Source organism: Castor canadensis, chromosome 3 (genome assembly GCF_047511655.1).
Source record: "Castor canadensis chromosome 3, mCasCan1.hap1v2, whole genome shotgun sequence".
Classification (NCBI taxonomy): Eukaryota; Metazoa; Chordata; class Mammalia; order Rodentia; family Castoridae; genus Castor; species Castor canadensis.
The window spans coordinates 18,383,911-18,406,072 of NC_133388.1; the positions used below are offsets into that span (position 1 = coordinate 18,383,911).

The 22,162-nt window shown below is 42.0% G+C and overlaps 1 protein-coding gene and 1 pseudogene across 1 annotated transcript; both read right to left on the reverse strand.

Moving 5' to 3' along the window:
- Positions 1-639: 639 nt before the first annotated feature.
- Positions 640-16,243, reverse strand: Psmc1 (proteasome 26S subunit, ATPase 1). The gene is made up of 11 exons (XM_020183708.2): positions 16,160-16,243; positions 13,219-13,272; positions 12,453-12,549; positions 9,128-9,252; positions 8,511-8,696; positions 8,206-8,334; positions 7,241-7,337; positions 5,702-5,891; positions 4,673-4,824; positions 3,885-4,039; positions 640-998 (listed from the first exon to the last, which is right to left on the reverse strand). The coding sequence occupies exons 1-11, from the start codon at positions 16,160-16,162 to the stop codon at positions 864-866; spliced, it is 1,323 nt and encodes a 440-aa protein (XP_020039297.1). The 5' UTR covers positions 16,163-16,243; the 3' UTR covers positions 640-863.
- Positions 16,244-19,894: 3,651 nt separating this feature from the next.
- LOC141421266 (peptidyl-prolyl cis-trans isomerase-like 1 pseudogene) lies at positions 19,895-21,825 on the reverse strand (annotated as a pseudogene).
- Positions 21,826-22,162: the final 337 nt, after the last annotated feature.

A 22,162-nucleotide genomic window follows, 5' to 3' on the forward strand; every position in this document is an offset into this window, starting at 1 on the left:
AGCCCTACAACTGCAGGAAACTGAATTCTGCCAATCCCATGTCAAGAACTGGGTTCTCCTTAGAGCCTCCAGAAGGAACACAGTCCTGTCAACATCATGACTTTAGGTGTCTTTTAACCTATGGAACTGAGATAAATTTGTATTGTTTTACTTGTTACGGTGGCAACAGAAAACTAGTACACAGGCCACCCTGCCCCTCAGTGAATTTTTCAGAAAGGAAAGAAGTAAAGAAAATAAGAAAGGGAAGCTCTCACATTCTTGAATTCTGTTTAAAGTGATGAGGTTCTGAACCCAGGAAGACAAGGTTGGGATGAGAGTCTTCCCCCAACCTTCTGAGGTTTCTTTTAGTAGCTCTAAGTCTCTTAAGAACACCCTCATCTCCGCCACACCTCCACCCCCCAGCATGTGAGCACCTGTGTGGTCCACAGCAGGAAGCTGCTTCCTTCTCTATAGGCAACATGCGAGCCACATGAAGTCAGCCTTTATTATTCAAACAATTATCACTGGCTCTGTGGCTCTTATCTTACCTCTCCCCCACTACTGTGACACCAATGCCTTTGGGGTTTGAAGTGTGGGTCCACTGTGATTGCCCAGAAGCTTCCCTAGAGCTGGATCCCAGCCTGTTGCAGACCGCACACAGACTGTGAAAGAGCACACTTTATTGGGAAGCAGAGAGCAGCACAGCACAGTGACCAACACATGGAGCTCGCCTGATGGGTGTCCTGCATGTCATACTCCAAAAGACACAGAGTAAGTTTTGTAATAAAAATCAACTGACATCTGAATTCCTCAGGGCATCTTCCCCAACCTCATCCCTCTCTGACTAGGAAAATTTCCACTTTCCTAAAGGCAGTTGTAGTTCTCTAGAGGTAGAGTCCCTCAGGGGTGCCTTCTTGTTTTTTATAGAGAACATTTTCTTTAGATTTTTTGAAGTCTTCATTTGTTACTTTCATTCTGCGTTCTCTCAAGGCCATCAGACCAGCTTCTGTACAGATTGCCTAAAAGAAAGAACAGTATGTTCAGAAGGTGAAATGCTTATTTTTATCTTAAGCAATTCAAAGCTATTTTGAAATGAAGTATAAGACAATCTAGAGAGCTATTCTGAAATAAGGTATAAGACAGACTAAACAAATTGCTCATTTGGGAACAGATTATTTTTTAAAAAATATTAAGCATCCTAATTATTTTTTTTTCATTTTTATTATTCATATGTGCATACAAGGCTTGGTTCATTTCTCCCCCCTGCCCCCCCCCTTACCACCCATTCCGCCCCCTCCCTCTCCCCCCGCCCAATACCCAGCAGAAACTATTTTGTCCTTATTTCTAATTTTGTTGTAGAGAGAGTATAAGCAATAATAGGAAGGAACAAGGGTTTTTGCTGGTTGAGATAAGGATAGCTATACAGGGCATTGACTCACATTAATTTCCTGTGCATGTGTGTTACCTTCTAGGTTAATTCTTTTTGATCTAATCTTTTCTCTAGTTCCTGGTCCCCTTTTCCTATTGGCCTCAGTTGCTTTAAGGTATCTGCTTTAGTTTCTCTGCGTTAAGGGCAACAAATGCTAGCTAATTTTTTAGGTGTCTCACCTATCCTCACCCCTCCCTTGTGTGCTCTCGCTTTTATCCTGTGCTCATAGTCTAATCCCATTGTTGTGTTTGCCCTTGATCTAATGTCCACATATGAGGGAGAACATACGATTTTTGGTCTTTTGAGCCAGGCTAACCTCACTCAGAATGATGTTCTCCAATTCCATCCATTTACCAGCGAATGATAACATTTCGTTCTTCTTCATGGCTGCATAGAATTCCATTGTGTTATAGATACCACATTTTCTTAATCCATTCGTCAGTGGTGGGGCATCTTGGCTGTTTCCATAACTTGGCTATTGTGAATAGTGCCGCAATAAACATGGGTGTGCAGGTGCCTCTGGAGTCACCTGTGTCACAGTCTTTTGGGTATATCCCCAAGAGTGGTATTACTGGATCAAATGGTAGATCCATGTCCAGCTTTTTAAGTAGCCTCCAAATTTTTTTCCAGAGTGGTTGTACTAGTCTACATTCCCACCAACAGTGTGAGAGGGTTCCTTTTTCCCCGCATCCTCGCCAACACCTGTTGGTGGTGGTGTTGCTGATGATGGCTATTCTAACAGGGGTGAGGTGGAATCTTAGTGTGGTTTTAATTTTAAGCATCCTAATTATTTTGTGAAAGGATCATAGATGGCTTAAGCTAGGAATACTTATAACCAAGAAAGAGGACTGGCCCAGGAATCAAGGATAGAGTTTCTAGGTTTTTGTCTCAGATTCTAACAAGCTATGTGGCTTGGTGGGCAGGTCAGTAAATTCTTACAGATACACTTTCATTAATGGGCATATTATTACTAAAAAATTATACCCTAAAGACAAAGACAGTTGAGAGTATATGTACGTCCATTTCATTTTGCTATAGTCAGAACATAGATATGCTGGCTAGATACTGCTATTCACAGGTACATAGTTCCAAGGAGACACCTTGAAGGACAAGCTGCAAATGCCCAGGTTGCACAGAGCTCAGCACTGTGCTGTGTGGATGCTTGATTCATTTTGCCCATAATGCTGCCCAACAAACCTAAAATTCTCACTTTATCACTTAAACTAAGCACATTACTTTTATCTTAAACTAAGCACATTACTTTTTGGGGGAAGGCATAATTTCACAAAATTAAGAGCATGGAAACATTCAGCAGATCTCACGATTTAAATGCAACTGATGATAATGAGGGGCTGAGTTGAGAGTTTCTCTGAGTCAGCTGAGTTGCACAATGCACATGCAAGAATTTAAGATTTGTTTTTGAAATTTCTTTGGATTTTTAAAAATGCATATTATTACACTTGGTCAAGACCACGTGTGATTATTCCGTGAATAAGGGAGGCCTGCTATACTTTAACTTGGAGTATTTATTCTAATACGTTTTCTCAATAATTACTTGCCAAAAGTAAAACAAAAACATTTGCAAAGTATGCAACAAAAATAACTAATCTTGGCATTGAAATTTCTTTTGGTGATGGCTATAAGGTTATTTATTTCAAACGGTTCAGCAAAAAAGGTAGATGTGCTTGTGCATAGCAACACAGCACACAGGTGAGTAAAATATCAGTGCTCCTGATAAAGCTAGGTGATGAGGATGTGGGTGTACCCCATACTGTGTGGTCCCATTTCTGAAGGTTTGAAAATTTCAAAATAAGTTGATGTACAAATGAAAAGATAATTTCAATTAGAAGAAAAGGAAGATAGATTTTTCTCACCAACAGGCCACTAACCTAGTTCTCTAGGACTGATTCCAATGATTTGGAGGCTCAATGTGGGCACTGGGCTGGAAAAACCCTATGCTGTTCCTATCTAATCACAGCATTTGTACCAGTGAAGACCAGATCTCCTCAGGGAGAATGGTCTGGACCTACATTCACTGCACCAGGCCTGGGCAGCTGGGAAGAAACATCACAGCTCACATACATTTGTGATGGAACCAAGGGGTAGGTACAATCTGTAGAAGCCATCTGAACACAAAGTGGGAACATGAATGCAGTGGGTGCTGGTAGCTCTGAGGTGACTTCCCTGACCTGGGACTGAGTGTGTCTGACACACCTAAGCCCACTACATCACCTGGGCCTTGCACAGAAGACAAGCTTAGTGCCAGTGACTCATCCCTGTGGCTATAGGGGTTTGAGGTTATTTACTTCATAAAATACATTAAATGACTTCATCTAAAAAGCAAATATACCAACACAACAATTAATATTAAAACCCAGACATCCACACACCTGGCCTAAACAACACCCCCAAAACTTTCAGTCTTTCCTAACTGATGGGCCATGATTCTAGAGAAGAGCCCACCTAGCTGAGTTACCTTGATGTCAGCTCCGGAGAGGTCATCCTTTGCCATGATCAAGTCATCTAGTGTTACGTCATCAGCCAGTGTCATCCTGCTTGTGTGAATCTGAAAGATGCGCTTCTTAGTCTTTTCATCAGGCAGGGGGAACTCGATTTTCCTGTCGATGCGGCCTGCAGGTACAAAGCTTTCAGTCACACCCCCATCCAGATCGAAGTGTTGTTCTGCCCTGCCCCAGAAAGAGGCCTCATCCCATCCCTTCACATGTGGTTTCAGTGAGATGGTGTTCTGTGGGATGACATTCAAATCTTAAAAAGTGAGCATTCACTTTGTAAATGTCTACATTTGAATTCACCTCATTTAAATCCTGTTTCGGTACCTTCAGAAGTAAATGAAAGGGCAGTTCATGAATGGCCTATTTAGTGATAAAGGACAGATCAACCTTGTTAAAAACACTGCAAAAGATAGCAAAACAATTACTGCTTTTCCCAGTGCTGACTCAATGTAAAAAAACAAACCCAAGCTATAATATGAATTATTTCTTCAGGAAAAGAAGTGAGTTCTTGAGGCTAAAAAGGGAATATTTATTGTGGGGAAAAAAAGATGTAAGACTGGGATTCAAAGGGCCACGCGGCAAAGACTATATCATGATCTTTGATCATGATCTTATGGAGACATATTTTTGGTAAGCTATTCCAGGTTTCACTACCATATTTGCTATTCTGTGTACCATCTTATAATTCCCCTAAAGCACAAACATACATAAACATATTAATTCTCCATAATGAAACAAAAACAAATTTAACCTGGTCTGATCAGTGCTGGATCCAAAGTTTCTATTCGGTTTGTGGCCATGATAACTTTCACATCTCCCCTTGAATCAAATCCATCCAACTGGTTCAACAGTTCCAACATTGTTCGCTGAATTTCTCTCTCACCTCCAGAATTTGAATCATATCTTTGCAGAAGAAAGAAAGAAATGAAGACCCAACTGATCTGCTAAAGGGGAGTTATGCAAAGACTGGTCATGACAGAAATCTCATTCCTTCCTCAACCCAAATGCCACTCCCAACTTATCTAGCAAAAAAAAAAAAAAAAAGTCAGCACCCCATGCTACTGTCTACATGTGCTTCCCAAATTCTTTGTTGAAAATTAATCCTCACTGTGGTAGTAATGAAGAGGTAGTGCCTGTTGGAAAGTGATCAGTGCCTTATAAAAAGGCTGGTGAGAACTGGCTTTGCCCTTTTTGCTCTGTCATTCTGCCATATGAAGACACAGTATTTGTCTCCTTTGGAGGACTGAGCAACAAGGCACCATTCTGGAAGCAGAAAGCAGCCTTCTCCAGACATGGATGCCAGTTCCTTGGTCTTAGACTTCTCGGCTTCCAGAACTGTGAGGAAACAAACCTCTGTCTTTATAAATTACCTAATCTGTGGTGTTTTGTTTATAGTAGCACAGATGGAGAAAGACACCATCAGCCAAGTTACAGATCACATTTCCTTGCAGCAGTTTCTGTGCCTGAAATTTTATCATTTATTCTGTCTCCATTTGGTGTCTGATCCCCCAACCTGCCTATGAGGGCAGAGACTGCCATGCTCATGGCTGTGTCCACACGGTCCTCAGCTCAGGAAGTACTCGAGCTGGTTATTCATGACTGACCAATTTCCAGACACTCCTAGCAACTAGGTAGCTGTTATGTGGCCCTGGGAGAGCAGTGCCTGAAGCATCCACAGGGCCACATACAGCAAGAAGTCACCACACAAGAAGCCCAAGATCGTTCATTCTCAGAGAAGAGTTGCATAGTTTTGCCTCTGAACAGGTAAGAGAAAGTCTACCTTTTGGTCCCAATGGCATCGATTTCATCAATAAACACAATGGAGGGTGCGTGTTCTTCAGCAACTCGAAACAATTCCCGTACAAGTTTGGGCCCATCGCCTAGGTACTTCTGAATAAGTTCTGAGCCAACCACTCTCAAGAAAGTGGCTGAAGTTTGGTTTGCTACTGCTTTGGCTAACAAGGTTTTACCTGTTTTTTCAAAAAAGACAAAGATAAAACAGATAAACCCCTCAAGTTCTGGTTCTGTTTAGAAACATTCTCACCTTTTAAAAAGTGGATCCTAGTGATAAAAAGCATGCCACCATCAGGTGTCTGGACACTGTTCTCCTAACCTACTAACATGTTTTGATTGTTTTCAACTGCTTTCCTAAAGTCCTTGTGATGTCAGAAAATATCTTTCTCTTGAATATTTTCAAACCACGACCCAAAGTTTCTACTAAAGAATTAAAAACTATAATCACCTGTAGGAAGAACTGTTTTGTACTAGCAATGAAACCAATCTCACTTTTTTAAGTGAGGCTTTCTTGGGCCCTTCAAAGTTGCATATAAAATAACCTGATGCATCCAGCCCAGAGTTGCAGAACCAAGTAACTCCCATGGACCATCAGTGATAAACACCATCCAGAACTCAAGTCCAACCCTAAGGAGACACATGGAGTGTGTGCCTCTCTGCAACATTAATTTCCTGGGCTGGAAGATGAAGGGCTGTAGTAGACTGGACTCTTGCAGCTTGAGACTTCTGTGCACAAGGTCCTCCCAGTTCTTCCTGGGCAACCCTCAGGAATGCAGCTTCAATTCTTACAAGCAGATAGCTGCTCTTCCTTTGGAACTTATGTAACTGCTCAGGCTTCGTTGCTACAACTTACTCAGGGGTCAACATATTGCACAATGAATCCAGTATGTATATATTATCATTCATTCATCCATCCATCCAACAAGTGTTTCTTCATCATCACTAGGCCAAGAAAATGAACCTAATCTGAACACCTCAGTGGCTTCCAGAGAGCCACATGGCTCTGAGGCTTGGCACACTCCAGCTGAATGTATCAGAGTCTTTGGAGATGGGAACAGCATCAGAATGTTTTTAAAGCTCCCAAAGTGATTCCCATGTGCATGCATAGTCAAGGCTGAGAATCTGTTTTTATTTTACTTTTTTGGGGGGTGTGTGCTAGGAATTCAGCCCAGAGCTTTGTGCAAGCTAAGCAGTGTGCTCCACAACTGAGCTACAGCCCCAGCCCCTGAGCATCTGTTTTAACCTAAGGAATTATGGTGTCCTCCTGGACAGGTTAGTAATTATAACTAGCCAGGGCTACTACTCAAGATATGAACTGAGCACACCTGTAATCCTAGCACTTGGGAGGGAAGCAGAAGGCTAGTGAGTTCAAGGTCAGCCTGAGCTACAAAGCAAGACTCGTCTCCAAAAAGAAAGACTGGGGATGGTACAGCACTTACCTAGCATGTGCAGCAACCAAAAAGCAAAACAAAACAAAAAAACTAAGCTAACGTTGAGTGCTTGCAGTGTCAAACACAGAGCATACCTGTGCCAGGTGGGCCGTAGAGAATGACCCCCTTAGGGGGCTTTATACCCATCTCCTCATAATATTCAGGATGGGTGAGAGGAAGCTCCACAGACTCCTACAGAAAAGAAACACTGGTAAAAATGCAGGGACTTTCTTACTGATATTATTAGCATTATCTTGCTTTCAGCAAAAATCTCTATGTTCTTAGAGACAGGATGCTTAGCAAGGAAATGCTGAAGACATACGTGTGTCTTGCTTAAGCTCTTAGCAGCCTTCTCCTTTCTGACTCACACCGTTTCCCTTTTACTTTACAGTAGAAGTCAACCTTCAGCAACATTTAAAATACTCCTGAGCAAAAGTGACATAAGAAAGCTAAAATTCACCCTTTTCAACTTATCTACAGACAGGACCTGGAAAGACTTCCCGATGGCTGTTCCCACCTAGAGACATTATAGCTACTTTCAGCTGAGAGGTCCCAAGTGGAGATCTGTGATGACCTGAATGAATGACTTCACTATGGATAAAAGAACATGCAGAGAGCTGGCTCACAGTCATCCTGAGTGACCACAGCCCCCTAAGCCCCAGGACCACTGTGACACTTACATTATGTTCTAGATACCAACACTGTACAAGCTTGTACAGGTACACCTGTACCTCTACGTAACACTGGGGGTCTACAGATATCCTCAGCCAAAGTCAGCACAACTGGAAACCGCATGTCTTCACACAGGTAATTCAGTAAATGTTACACATGAGAAGTACTGAACTGCAGCTGTTGTAGGAGTTATCATAGAACTCACTGTTATTTCTACTACCTAACTAAGTATCGACAAATAAAAATACTCCACAATTGCGAAGCTCTGAGTCAGTTACTGACCAGATCAATAAAGAAAAACAAACATGCAGAACACCTCCAAAGTACCCTCCATTGAACAGTTTCTTAACCAAAGGTCTAAAAACCCAGAGCTGGTACCCAGTCATACCTTAATTTCCTGGATCTGGTTGTCCAACCCTCCAATATCTGCATAGGTCTCTTGGGGGGCCTTTTCCACCTTCATCACCGTGACCAGGGGATCTGTGTCATCCATTAGCACCCCTATCACAGCGTGTACCTAACAACGAACATCAAGCTTTAACACAGGAGCATGAGGTTCCCTCAATCTGTTCACAACAATGCAGTGCCAGTTACAGCATTGTTCTCCCCATCCCCAGGAGTGCTTTGGTGATTCACTTCCATGGGACAGGTGGGCAGATCTAAGGAGAACGTACTCCTGTGGAGAGAACTCACCTTGTGGTTAAGCAAGACTGAGCAGCCTGGTTCCAGCAAGTCCTTGTCCACAAATGAAAGGATACTGACATAGTGCTCGGAGCCCACAGATGTAGACACAATGGCATGATTGTCATCAATGATCTCTTCCAAGGTTCCTACGGACATTGGTGTTCCCCTCAGATCATCCACCTTTGATCTTTCCTCCTATAATACATGGAGAAGGAAAAGCAGGTTAGACCCAAAAGGTGGAGGATCCTGATAGTTTACTAGATTTGCAATCAGCTAACGCTTTTAAAAGGTAGCTAGTATGCCAGGCACAAGTGGCTCATGTCTGTAATCTTAGCTACTTGGGAGGCTGAGATTGGGAGGATCGTGGTTTGGGGTTAGCCCAGAGATTTCCAAAAATAACCAGAGCAAAATGGACTGGAGATGTGGATGAAGTGGTATAGCACCTGCTTTGCAAGTGTGAAGCCCTGATTTCAAACCCCAGTTCAACCAAAAAAAAAAAAGTATTTAATAAGGCTTCATAAAATCCTGGATAGGTTCAACTTCATTAATCTCATTTATTTGCCAAGTTTTAGGTTCTAAATAGAATTCACTTTGTAAAAAAGAAAACTGGACTAACTTTTACTTACCTCTTGTTTTTCTTCTAAGGGCTTCATTTGCTCCTGATTTCTAATGAACTCCTCCTCCATGAGAAGATAGTCTTTAATTCTCTCTAACTTCAGTAATTTTAAGCGGCACTGAGTGTGAGGTGTCACTGTAATTAAAAAACAAGGTTTTAGGGCTAGTGGCATGGCTTAAGTGGTAGAGTGCTTGCCTAGCAAGTGCAAGGCCCTGAGATTAAATCTCAGTACTGCAAAAAAAAAAAAAAAAAGTTTTATTATTCTTGAAACTTAAAGTTTGTAATTAAGGAAAAACTATTAAGACTTTAAAGTAAATTCATTTAAAATAAGCTGGAAAGATTCTGAAAAATCCAAATTTACTGCTAACTCTACGAATACATGTACCAAAATGAAAAGGAGAAATGAGTTCTGGCAGTTCTAAGCAAGTATCTGAAAAAGCTTATGAACAAACAGTGCAAAATAATCCACAGTGCCTATATGTTTAAAGAAGTCACTGGCTGGTGTGGAGGCTCACACCAGTTACTCAGGAGGCAGAGATGAGGAGAAGCACAGTTCAAAGCTAGCTCAGGCAAAATGTTTAAACCCCAGTTCCTTTAAAAAAAAAAAAAAAAAAAAGCCACTGACCCAAAAGACACTTTGGCTTTTTTTTTTTAATTTATTTATTTTTAATTTTTATTTTATTCATATGTGCATACAATGTTTGGGTCATTTCTCCCCCCTTCCCCCCCGCCCCCTCAACCACCCCACTCCCTCCCTCTCCCCCCTACCCCCTCGCTTCCAGGCAGAAACTATTTTGCCCTTATCTCTAATTTTGTTGAAGAGAGAGTATAAGCAATAATAGGAAGGAACAAGGGTTTTTGCCAGTTGAGATAAGGATAGCTATACAGGGAGTTGACCCGCACTGACTTCCTGTGCATGTGTGTTACCTTCTAAGTTAATTCTTCTTGAACTAACCTTTTCTCTAGTTCCTGGTCCCCCTCTCCTACTGGCCTCAGTTGCCCCAAAGTATCTGCTTTAGTTTCTCTGCGTTGAGGGCAACAAATACCATCCAGTTTCTTAGGTGTCTTACCTATCCTCACCCCTCCCTTGTGTGCTCTCGCTTTTATCATGTGCTCATAGTCCAATCCCCTTGTTGTGTTTGCCCTTGATCTAATGTCCGCATATGAGGGAGAACATGATTTTTGGTCTTTTTTGGGCCAGGCTAACCTCACTCAGAATGATGTTCTCCAATTCCATCCATTTACCAGTGAATGATAACATTTCATTCTTCTTCATGGCTGCATAAAATTCCATTGTGTATAAACACATTTTCTTGATCCATTCGTCAGTAGTGGGGCATCTTGGCTATTTCCATAACTTGGCTATTGCGAATAGTGCTGCAATAAACATGGGTGTGCAGGTGCTTCTGGAGTAACCTGTGTCACAGTCTTTTGGGTATAGCCCCAAGAGTGGTATTGCTGGGTCATACGGTAGATCAATGTTTAGCTTTTTAAGTAGCCTCCAAATTTTTTTCCAGAGTGGTTGTACTAGTTTACATTCCCACCAGCAGACACTTTGGCTTCTTTACCATAGATACAAGTAGGTGACAACTGGCCAGGTATGGTGGCTCATGTCTATAATTCTAGCTACTTGGGAGGCAGAGACCAAAAGGATCACAGTTTGAGGCCAGTACCGGCAAAAACTTCAGCAACCTCATCTCAACCAATAAAAACTGGGTGTGTTGGTGTGCGCCTGCCATCCCGGCTACATGGGAAGTATAAATGGAAGGATCATAGTCAAGGCTGGCAGGCACATAAATGCGAGACACTACTCAAAACCTAGCTAAAGCAAAAGGGGCTGGAGGAGTGTCACTGCTCCTGCCTAAGAATTCAAACTCCAGCTACACCAAAAATAGTTAAAAAAAAAAAAAAGTTGTATGTGCTGCCCATTCAGTATACATTGCTATTTGGACTTCTGTATACATATTCATCCATTTGTTGAATTTTGCAGTACTAGCAATATTAATTTTCTTTGTCACATATGTGGCAAATATTTTCCCATAGCTTCTTTTAGCTTTGTTTCAGTAATTTTAAGCGGCACTGAGTGTGAGGTGTCAAGCCACAAAGGAATTTTATTATTCCTATAAACAAAATCTGTCAACCTTTTCTTTTATGGTTTCTGGATTTTTTGATGAATTTCAAAGGGCTCTCTCCTCTAAGATTAAATATATTCCCGAATTTCCATTTATTTTCTATGTATATCTGTAATCCATTTGTCAAAGGCAAGCGATCTAATTTCATTCTCTGTATAGAAAATAAAAAATGCCAACCATTTTTATTAAATAACCCTTCCTAGTTCCAACAGAATTGAAATGTCACCTTTAATATATCTAAAATACCCATGTAATTTGACTGTTTTTAAACTTCTCATTCTCTTCTGTTAACCTAGCTGTCTATTCTTGTACCAGTGCCATATTGACTACCACAGTAGAGTCAACAGCAAGTTTTACTATCTGACTCCCTATATTTTTAACTGAGCAGTATTTAAAAAATTAGTTTATTTCTTCTAAGCAAGGAGGGACATTTTTAGATGGGGGTAGAGGTGGTATTCCAGCTGAAGTATCTAAAGGCATGAGAAACAGGTAGCCATGGGAAGAATCTGGGGGAAGAGCATTTTAAGCAGAGGGAAGAATAAGGGCAAAGGCCTAACATACAGAGGAGTCAAAGGACACAAGGCAGGCAGTGTGACCAATGGGCAAGGGGGGTGGCAAGGCTGAGCATGGAGAGGTGGGCTGGGTCAGGACACCTGTTATTTTATACTCATCAGGAAGCCAATGAAAAATTTTAAGTTCTGGTATCACATGATCCAAATTTTAATAAGATTAACACTTTGTTTCATGAGAGCATTTTGGAGGTACTCAAGCTCAACCTGGGTTTTATAATCTAAAACTATACTCTTGTGGTAGTACACATCTATAATCCCAGCACTTAGGAAGCTGAGGCAGGAGGATCACGAATCTGAGACCAGCCTGAGATACACAACGAGACTTTATCTCAAAAACAAAACACAAAACAACCTATACCCTTAATATGTTAGAGCTGGCTATTTAAAAAAAATTAATGGAATTTCTTAATGTGAGACTGTAAGAACACTGTATTTTAAAATAAAACATAAAGTACGCCAACCTAGAGGAATGTTGCACATCAGAGTTTTGAAGGGTAACAGGGTTATAACCACAGAGCTAGAGTTTTGATCACCCCCACGTTTTGTGTCTACGCTTTCAGACTCTAAGCTACATGCACAGATATGGCTTTCCCTAGAACTGGGAGGATAGCAGAGAAGAACATGTCATTACCTAGTGGCAGTTTGCTGGCAGCATCTGGTCCCTTTGTTTTCTTCTTCTTTTTCCCCACTCTAGTTGGTACGGGAGGCTCATATTTCTTTTTCTTGTCCTTAAGTTTTTAGAAGAGCAGGAAAAAAGTCACTTGAAATCATAACACACATTTATTTCTGCATTACCATAATCTATTTCCAGGTGGTACAATTTTCCTTCTCTTTTAGGATGTTATTTAAAAATCATCATAAAAAAGCTCAAGTGGTAGAGCACCTGCCTAGCAAGAGTAAGGCCCTGAGTTAAAAAACACACTACTGCAAAAAAAACCCAAAACAAGATTTCACATTTCTGTACTTTGAGTAAAATGCAATTGTTATAAGCAAATGAAATCTTTTAATAATACACATAAATGACAGTGAGTCAGATTATTCCAATAAGGTATACAGAGAAGTCAGAATTGAATTACATGCCAAAGCTTGAATAATATGAGGCAGTTCTTCACACCTCAGGATATTAAACATTAAAATTACAGGCAATTTACTTTAAAACTTCTGTAATGTTGATACTTTTACACAGTTAAAAAAATTAGCTCATAAATACCTACTTGATAGTTGGGTCAATAACCTTTTCAAAAATATGAAAAAGGTGTTCTATCCAAAGCCAGCCTAGTTTAATAACTACTGGATCATTTGGCTTTTAAATTTTATGGATCCCCAAGGAACTAAGCCAAGACCCATGGCATTTTTCACAATGTGCTCACATCACAGTAATTATCTGACTTATTTACCTTGTCATCCTTTTTGCCACCTCCAGGACCATGACCACCACTCTGACTTTGACCCTGGGGGGGTGAAAATCAGACACAGATGTAAATTTAGAATATCATCACTTCAACAAAACATCCTTGTTGTCCTGTGATTCTAAAACACGAATATATCCCTTAGTTTTAACATGCACAAGTCCCAGTCCCTTACAGCCAGGGTGTGGTGTTTAATGTGGAAGAGATTACTTGCAACTGATTAAGAGTGTCTGTATTAAGAAGCTAGGGTTCCAAGCCTAAATCTTTTGAGCGGAAGGTGTAGAACCTGATATTCTTTAATATTCAACTATCAGAGTGTATTTCAGGATATCAGGCTAGGAAAGATGTAGACATCTGACAAACATTTACTCTCTAGACAAATCCACTAGGATCCACAAGACAAACAACTATTTGCCTCTAAAGCCTGGGGGTACTTGGGCAGACCTTTTGTCTCAATCTGAAAAGCTGTCACCTTAAGGTGTTAAGAACTTAGTGTATTAAAAGGCTCAGTGGGATTTTGTATTTTAAAACAGACCCTTCATTTACATGTCAATGCTTCACATACAGAAATGACTCAAATGATGACTTTTAAATATAACAGTGAACTTACTGTTCAGTGGAGCCAGTCAGCCCCCTCAAATTATACCTACAGTTTCATTATCTAAGACAAAACCATCACATCGTGGTTACCTAATACAATTAATGTAACATGTTTTACCACATGCAAGATTCTTAAAACCTTGTGTTTTACTCTGAAGCTAACTAAAGGCTCAAAGAGCTTCTGAGTAATACAATTAGTCATGCCGAACAGGCCGTTCACGTTATAGGCCTTTAGCAATTACTTTAGAATTTCTAAGGAAATTCTGATGGCTGGGGTGGCTAATGTTTGTGGAGTGCTTGTATGTGCCCAACACTGAACTATGTATTTTCCCTGTGCTATCATTAATTCCACACAATTCTCTAAGGTAGCTTTCAGTATTCCTTTCACAGATGAGGAACTACAAGTCTGAGAACACAGGCTACGGAATTAGACAAATCCAAGCTTGAATTGTGCCTTCATCACTACAAGTTATGTGGCCTTGGGTAGGTAAGTCAGGACACCTTCTTGAGCTCTGGTGTCCTTAACTGGAGAGGAGGAGGATATTAGCTCTCACCTATTGCTGCAAAGGAGTAACACATGCAGATCATCACTTTCATGACTTATGTAAGCTCTCACCAATGTACTATTACTGGTGAATAAAGAAGGGCAAGATCTGAATTTTAACTGTCAGACTAGCTACAAAACATGTGCCTTATTTTATTTTTTTGGTTTTTTGAGACGGGTTCTCACTACATAGCCCAGGCAGCTTCAAACTCTTGATCCTCCTGCCTCAACCTCCCCAGTGCTGGAATTAGACATGTACCACCACACCCAGCTAAAATGTGCACTTTAAAACTGTCCAAATCCATTCTAGCTCTAGTCTTCACGTTTTTGGTCTATCTCCTGTCTCCATTCCTGCACTTGTTTTTGTTCAGGCCATCACTTCTTACTTGGACTCCAGCCCTGCAAGCAGCAAGCTATTACCTTCCAAAACAAACAGCTGACCCTTCATGCTCCTCCTCAAAAGCCATCAACTGCTCCTTGCCCTTTATGGTATTATGTCCACACTCATTTTGGCAAGCTTGACCCTTGCCAAAGTAGCTACACCTAACCTCAGCTACCTTTTTCACTACCCTGTAAACATGGTCCCAATGGAGAATATTTTCCTAAATGTGTTCCACACTCCATTTCTGGGATATTGTACATGTTTCTCAGTCTCAAATGACAAGAACTACACCTTTGACTGAGCTCTTAGGATATACCATGCATTGTGCTAAACGTTCTCAGAGCGTTCGCCCAAATAACTCTTCCAAACACTGAAACTGGTAAATCATCACTCCTAACTTACAGATAAGAAAACCAAGGCCCAGAGAGGTTAAGCGACTTGCCTATTGTCACAAAGCTTGTAATAACACTCATGCCTGCTAGACACCAGAACTTGGGTGTTTATCTACTGCTCAGAAAACAAGGACAAGGTTTGTGTTCTACCACAGTCACTATGTTTCGGTTTCCTCCTTAGCAAAATGAGCATGGTATTGATAATTACCTCCGGTTACTGTTGTAAGAATTAAGGAGAAACTGCTGGCAAAGATCCTGGAACGCTGCCGCACAGTCCTCCTAAGCCCGCTGCGTGGTCGGGCTCCTGGTTCAGGCTAAGCTCAGCCCCATCTCAGGTCCTCTGCACACTGGCTGGTCCTTCTTTCCGGACCCAGACATTTGCACGAGTTACTCCTTCAACTTAGGCCTCTATTCAAACCCCATCTTCTCCTAGGGTCCTTTGCTGTCACTTCTCCCCATCCCCTTGCTATAGAACAGTCATACATGCTAGCCTAGCCAGACCCCATGCTGCTCGGGACACGGTATTGCATGCGTCTTTCTGTTTATGGTAAGCCTTCTCTGTGTAACCGCCCCGAGAGCCATCAATTCTTCAAGCCCTGCTACCCTCGGTGCCCAAGCAAACCAAGGGGGCAGCTACTTAATGAACACAGGGCCTAAGTACCAGGGGCCCTGTTCCTTTGAGCTCCTTCGAACCTCCGGCCTTCCACACGAAACGCCGCAGACCCCTCTGCAGCTGACCGAGTCCCACGTTCGCTCAACCCTTCACTCGAACGGCCCGGAAAACGCCTGACCCAGAGCCCGGGTCGGCGGAGGGGCAAGGATAGCGAGTCGGACCCTTCTGTTGTCCCGGGTCTGCAATGGACCCGAGCGCCACCTTCGCCCACCGAGGAGACCCGGCCAGCGGACGGGGAGAGGGCGGATGGGGGTCTCGGACAGCGCCTAGTTCTCTCGCTCGGGCCGCTTCAGGTCCGTGGCACCGCGACCATCCACCCGAAACCCTTAGTCACTCACCATCTTGTCCCGGCCGCTCCAGCCACCGCTGCCGGAAGTGCGTCACCACCACGCCCAGTCACGAGCGGAAGTTGCCGAGGGACGCTACGGAAGCCGATGAGGTCAAAATCCCGCGCGAAGTTGCGCTCAGGCCTTTGTATGGAGGTTTGAAAGAGATGCTAACTTGGATACAAGACGTGAACCTTATAAATATTTAAATAACTACTATTGGGTTTTTGTCAGCAACTTAAGACAGTGACCTCCACTGTCAAAGGACTAGGACAATTGTGAAAATAGTAACAAATTTAAATAAGGAAAAATTATTAACTGGAAATAATGTATGGCTCCAAGAACTGGACGGCATTTGGAACTGGCATGTTGACATATACACAAACATTTATTTATTTATTTATTTTCATTTTTCTTTTATTATTCATATGTGCATACAAGGCTTGGTTCATTTCTCCCCCCTGCCCCCACCCCCTCCCTTACCACCCACTCCACCCCCTCCCGCTCCCCCCCTCAATACCCAGCAGAAACTATTTTGCCCTTATCTCTAATTTTGTTGTAGAGAGAGTATAAGCAATAATAGGAAGGAACAAGGGGTTTTGCTGGTTGAGATAAGGATAGCTATACAGGGCATTGACTCACATTGATTTCCTGTGCGTGGGTGTTACCTTCTAGGTTAATTCTTTTTGATCTAACCTTTTCTCTAGTACCTGGTCCCCTTTTCCTATTGGCCTCAGTTGCTTTAAGGTATCTGCTTTAGTTTCTCTGCATTAAGGGCAACAAATGCTAGCTAGTTTTTTAGGTGTCTTACCTATCCTCACCCCTCCCTTGTGTGCTCTCGCTTTTATCATATGCTCATAGTCCAATCCCCTTGTTGTGTTTGCCCTTGATCTAATGTCCACATATGAGGGAGAACATACGATTTTTGGTCTTTTGAGCCAGGCTAACCTCACTCAGAATGATGTCCTCCAATTCCATCCATTTACCAGCGAATGATAACATTTCGTTCTTCTTCATGGCTGCATCAAATTCCATTGTGTATAGATACCACATTTTCTTAATCCATTCGTCAGTGGTGGGGCATCTTGGCTGTTTCCATAACTTGGCTATTGTGAATAGTGCCGCAATAAACATGGATGTGCAGGTGCCTCTGGAGTAACAGTCTTTTGAATATATCCCCAAGAGTGGTATTGCTGGATCAAATGGTAGATCGATGTCCAGCTTTTTAAGTAGCCTCCAAATTTTTTTCCAGAGTGGTTGTACTAGTCTACATTCCCACCAACAGTGTAAGAGGGTTCCTTTTTCCCCACATCCTCACCAACACCTGTTGTTGGTGGTGTTGCTGATGATGGCTATTCTAACAGGGGTGAGGTGGAATCTTAGCGTGGTTTTAATTTGCATTTCCTTTATTGTTAGAGATGGTGAGCATTTTTTCATGTGTTTTCTGGCCATTTGAATTTCTTCTTTTGAGAAAGTTCTGTTTAGTTCACATGCCCATTTCTTTATTGGTTCATTAGTTTTGGGAGAATTTAGTTTTTTAAGTTCCCTGTATATTCTGGTTATCAGTCCTTTGATGTGTAGCTGGCAAATATTTTCTCCCACTCTGTGGGTGTTCTCTTCAGTTTAGAGACCATTTCTTTTGATGAACAGAAGCTTTTTAGTTTTATGAGGTCCCATTTATCTATGCTATCTCTTAGTTGCTGTGCTGCTGGGGTTTCATTGAGAAAGTTCTTACCTATACCTACTAACTCCAGAGTATTTCCTACTCTTTCTTGTATCAACTTAAGAGTTTGGGGTCTGATATTAAGATCCTTGATCCATTTTGAGTTAATCTTGGTATAGGGTGATATACATGGATCTAGTTTCAGTTTTTTGCAGACTGCTAACCAGTTTTCCCAGCAGTTTTTGTTGAAGAGGCTGCTATTTCTCCATCGTATATTTTTAGCTCCTTTGTCAAAGATAAGTTGCTCATAGTTGATACACAAACATTTAAGTTCCTATCTGGTCTCTGGAATTAACCTACTCACTTCAGAGTATTTCTTTGTCTCATGAGTCATCTAAACCTGTGGTTTACTGATGACCTGTGACTTGGGATGCTGCCAAATGTCTTCACTTTCCTGTCTTGAATGAGTTGGTAAAGTTCATCGTTTATTTCATCCACCAGGACGCTAGAAAGATGGAAGTCACCTCTGCCCCTGGAAACTTCCATTAGCAGGTGCTTGAAATGTTGCCTTGGAGATGAATGGGGGTGGGGGTGAGCGGGATTGCTCTAGATTAATTTAGGCATTTTAGCTGTGAAACACTAAAAACTAAAACTATTTCACTATTGACGCACAACACATATATTCCGTCCTGTCCATCACTGCTAAATTGTTATATCAAACTTTTGAGACTAAGAGGTCTCTTCATGAAATACAGGGTTTATTAAATTGTTACAGATTCCGTCAAAGGTCAAAGGACAGATCCTGGGTCAAATTTCCCAAGCCTCCAGCAGCATGAACAGATAGTCATTGGAAAAATATTTGCCAGACCTAAGTTCTAAGGGGCCAGGGTGTTTTATAATGAAATGTTGGAGAAAGACACAGAAATCATTGACTATAAATGAGGGTGGGACACCTCAAAGAAGGCAAAGTCCTGGGATAGGAAGTTAGTTCATTAAGAAAAGTTGAGGTTTTTTCATTGTTGCTTTTTTTACTTGTTTGATTTTTTAAATTTTTGAGACAGAGGAGTCTTGCTGTACAGCCCAGGCTGCCTTAAATTCCTAATCCTCCTATCCCAACCTCCTGACTGCTGGGATTACAGGCATGAACCACCACATCTGACCATAAAGAGAAATTTTGCTGTTCTAAAAGAAAAATGTGATGTGGTTTTTTTGCTGGGTAATCTTCAGCAAGAAAAGATTTTTTTTCTTTGTTGATTTAACTTGAAATTGAGATAAAATGAACTTCTCATATCTCCTTTCTCCACTCTGGACTGTAACTTAATTTAGGGCATCTTTCAATTCTCTTACTACATTGACATAGAAAGTCTTGGCACTGTTGACTTCTGTGAGCAAATCTAGCCTCCATTCAGCCAGATACATGTAGTCGCATGATAGAACAGAGGCAAGACAGCCATCCCTTCACAAATGCTGAAAGCTATGCATCTTGCCTATAACCTGGAGTTCTGTACAGTTCCTAAGGTGCTACCATATTAAGACCACATTCTGGGAGACACACTACAGATGGGAGTGGCTTCATTGTGAGCAGCTAATCTGCTTATCCTTTTTCTCCCTGCTGACCCTGTCAGTACTCTCTACCCAGGGGACAGCCATCTCTGCAACTCTCCCTCTTTCCCACTTGGAATTTCCAGCCTTCCCAAGTGCCAAATGCTCCAATCAGTCTTTCTGTGACCTTCTCCCACCTTTCTCTTATCTGTTCATGAGGACCTTCTGTTTGCTAGGCAGGCACTCTACCACTTGAGCCACACCCCCAGCCCTTTTTTGCTTTATTTATTTTTCAGGTAAGATCTCACTTTTTGTTGTTGTTTTATTTGTTTGTTTGTTTTTGTCTGGGGCCAGTCTTGGACCATGATTCTCCTACCTACAGCCTTCCATGTAGCTGGAATCATAGGAGCTTGCCACCATACCCAGTCTATTGATTGAGATTGGGTCTCTCTAGCTTTTTGCCTGAGCTGGCATTGAACCTTAATTCTCCTGATTTCTGCCTTCTTTTTTTTTTCTGGGAAGTTACAAAGTCATTTACATAGTTTGTTGGTGGGTTTTCTTCATTGTTGAAAGGAAAGATAGAAAGATGGGGAAGGCTTGTTGAACAGAACCATTCCAAAATTTATAGTGATGAGAAACACTGACGTAATTCCTACTTTAAGGAGTTTACCAGCTTAAGGAAGCAAAGGCCACAACACATTTACCTCTGCCCCACTGCAACACACAATTTCAAAGGATGATTCAGCTACCTGGGTCACCTACAGTTTATCCCCTTCCCTCAGAAATGCTAACGGGTACTGCATTACTTCTTTCTTTGCTTCTGCCTTTTTTTTGTTTATTTTCAGTGGTACGGAGTTTGAACTCAGGGCCTCAAGCTTGCTAGGCAGGCGCTTGAGCCACACTGCCAGCCCTGCTTCTACCTTTTAAAGTCAGTGATGCTCTTGACCAGGGAGGGCTGATGGAGGTCCAGGTAAAATGACGTGACATCTCACCTGAACTCTGAAATACTACTTAACCGTGGCCAAGCGGAAAATGGTATTAGAAACACTTAGACCACAGCAGTGACTTCAACCATCAGTGACATTTACTTTGGAGGTTTCTATGTATTACATAAAGATCTTTTCTAAGCGTAATGTACAAAATCTCTATTGTCTTAGGTTAAAAATCCCTCAGTGCTGCTTGTCCTTAAGAGAACACTGTCTGTCTGTCCTTGTGCTTGGTAGACCTCTACTCCTTCCTGAGGAAAAAATGGTCAATGCTTCTGCTTCCTTTTAGTAAATTCATTTCTCAATTATTACACATTAGCATTCCCCACTTGACACCTTCCTAGAAACCTGATTGTTGGATGCATTTTCTTCTGGCAAAAATTCAATATGGCTTTGTGTGGGATGTTTGAGTGTCCGAACAGCAGTGTTGATGTTCTGGCTTGGGGAGGAAAACATGAGATGCACATATTCCCTGGAAGAACAAATGCGGGAGAATGCAGTGGGTTGTGCACAGAGTTAACAAGCCTGATAGACACTACTTGGTTCTGAATTCTGTGGCTGTCAGCCACCAGAGTGTGCAGTGTGGGCCAGAATATAAATCTCCCCAGGAACAAGTTTGCTGAGAAGCTGTAATATGACCGAGTCAGCTCCATTTTGTTCCAAGTGTGTCAGAGCACACATGCACAGGAAGGAGACGAAGGAAACGTGGGGGGCTTTCACAGGGCACAGGAGCCTGTGAGGAAGTGAACACGTGGGCATTTCTGCAAATGCCCTGACAACCTAGGCCCCAGGGAGAGAGAAAAGAAGCATCCTATTAAAAGACACTCTGTCTCTAACTCACCAGAGACCCCAGGTTTCCTTAGTTCCAGGATATGCAAGGCCAAAATGCAGTTTAGAGTTACAAGTCACTCTAGGCCACCTGGAAGCTGGCAGGCTGGGACCACTGTGGTGGACCTGGTATGCCCAAGAGGGCGGCAAGGTTACCCAGATCTTCACATCATCCACAGGGCGGTCCTGGGAGTTTGTCTCCACCATGCCCACTCAATTCACCATTCCTATACCCTGGCACACTCGGCCAAAAATGGTGTGCTTGCCGTCAAGCCACTGGGTGGGGGCAAGGGTCATGAAGAACTGGCTGCCATTGGTGTCTGGGCCTGCATTGGCCATGGCGAGAATTCCAGCCCCGGTGAACTTCAGGTCTGGATGAAGTTCGTCTTCAAACTGCTTGCCATAGATAGATGCACCACCTCGACCTGTCCCTGTTGGGTCACCTCCCTGGATCATGAAGTCTTTGATGATTCTGTGGAACTTGGTGCTGTTGTAGTAGCCTTGCCGAGCCAATTCAGCAAAATTCTTGCAGGTCTTTGGTGCATGCTTCCAGTACAGCTCCAGCACAATGAGCCCCATGCTGGTCTCCAAGTAAACGTTGGGCGGCTGCCAGGAGTCTGGGGGAATCGCCGCCATAACAAAATCGGAGGAATCTTCTAGCAGTTCGATTTCTGCCTTCTAAATAGCTGGATTATAGGTGTGAGATACGTCAACCAGATACATAAGCTTAAATTTTGTGTTCTTTTTAGTTTTATCATTTTTTAATAATCTGTTTCTCAGATTTTCTTGAAGTGGAAGAATCCTTCTGCCTTAGAAAGGGATGGTGGAGCTAGGAGTGGGGGAGATTATTAATAGTTACACTAATTACTTCTATTTTACTTACATGTGGAGTAACATTTTTTAAAAAATTGCCTAGCCTCCTTTTAGAATATACAAGAATTGAAATGCGATATCAAATCTCATACTTTGCTGATTTTATATATATATGTTTATAAA

Excerpts from the sequence above, each read along its gene's own strand:
- Psmc1 (XM_020183708.2), bottom strand. Across the intron at positions 8,697-9,127 it reads CCTTAGAAGAAAAACAAGAG|GAGGAAAGATCAAAGGTGGA; the intron begins GTAAGTAAAAGT and ends CATGTATTATAG. Across the intron at positions 8,335-8,510 it reads CAGTCTTGCTTAACCACAAG|GTACACGCTGTGATAGGGGT; the intron begins GTGAGTTCTCTC and ends GTTCGTTGTTAG.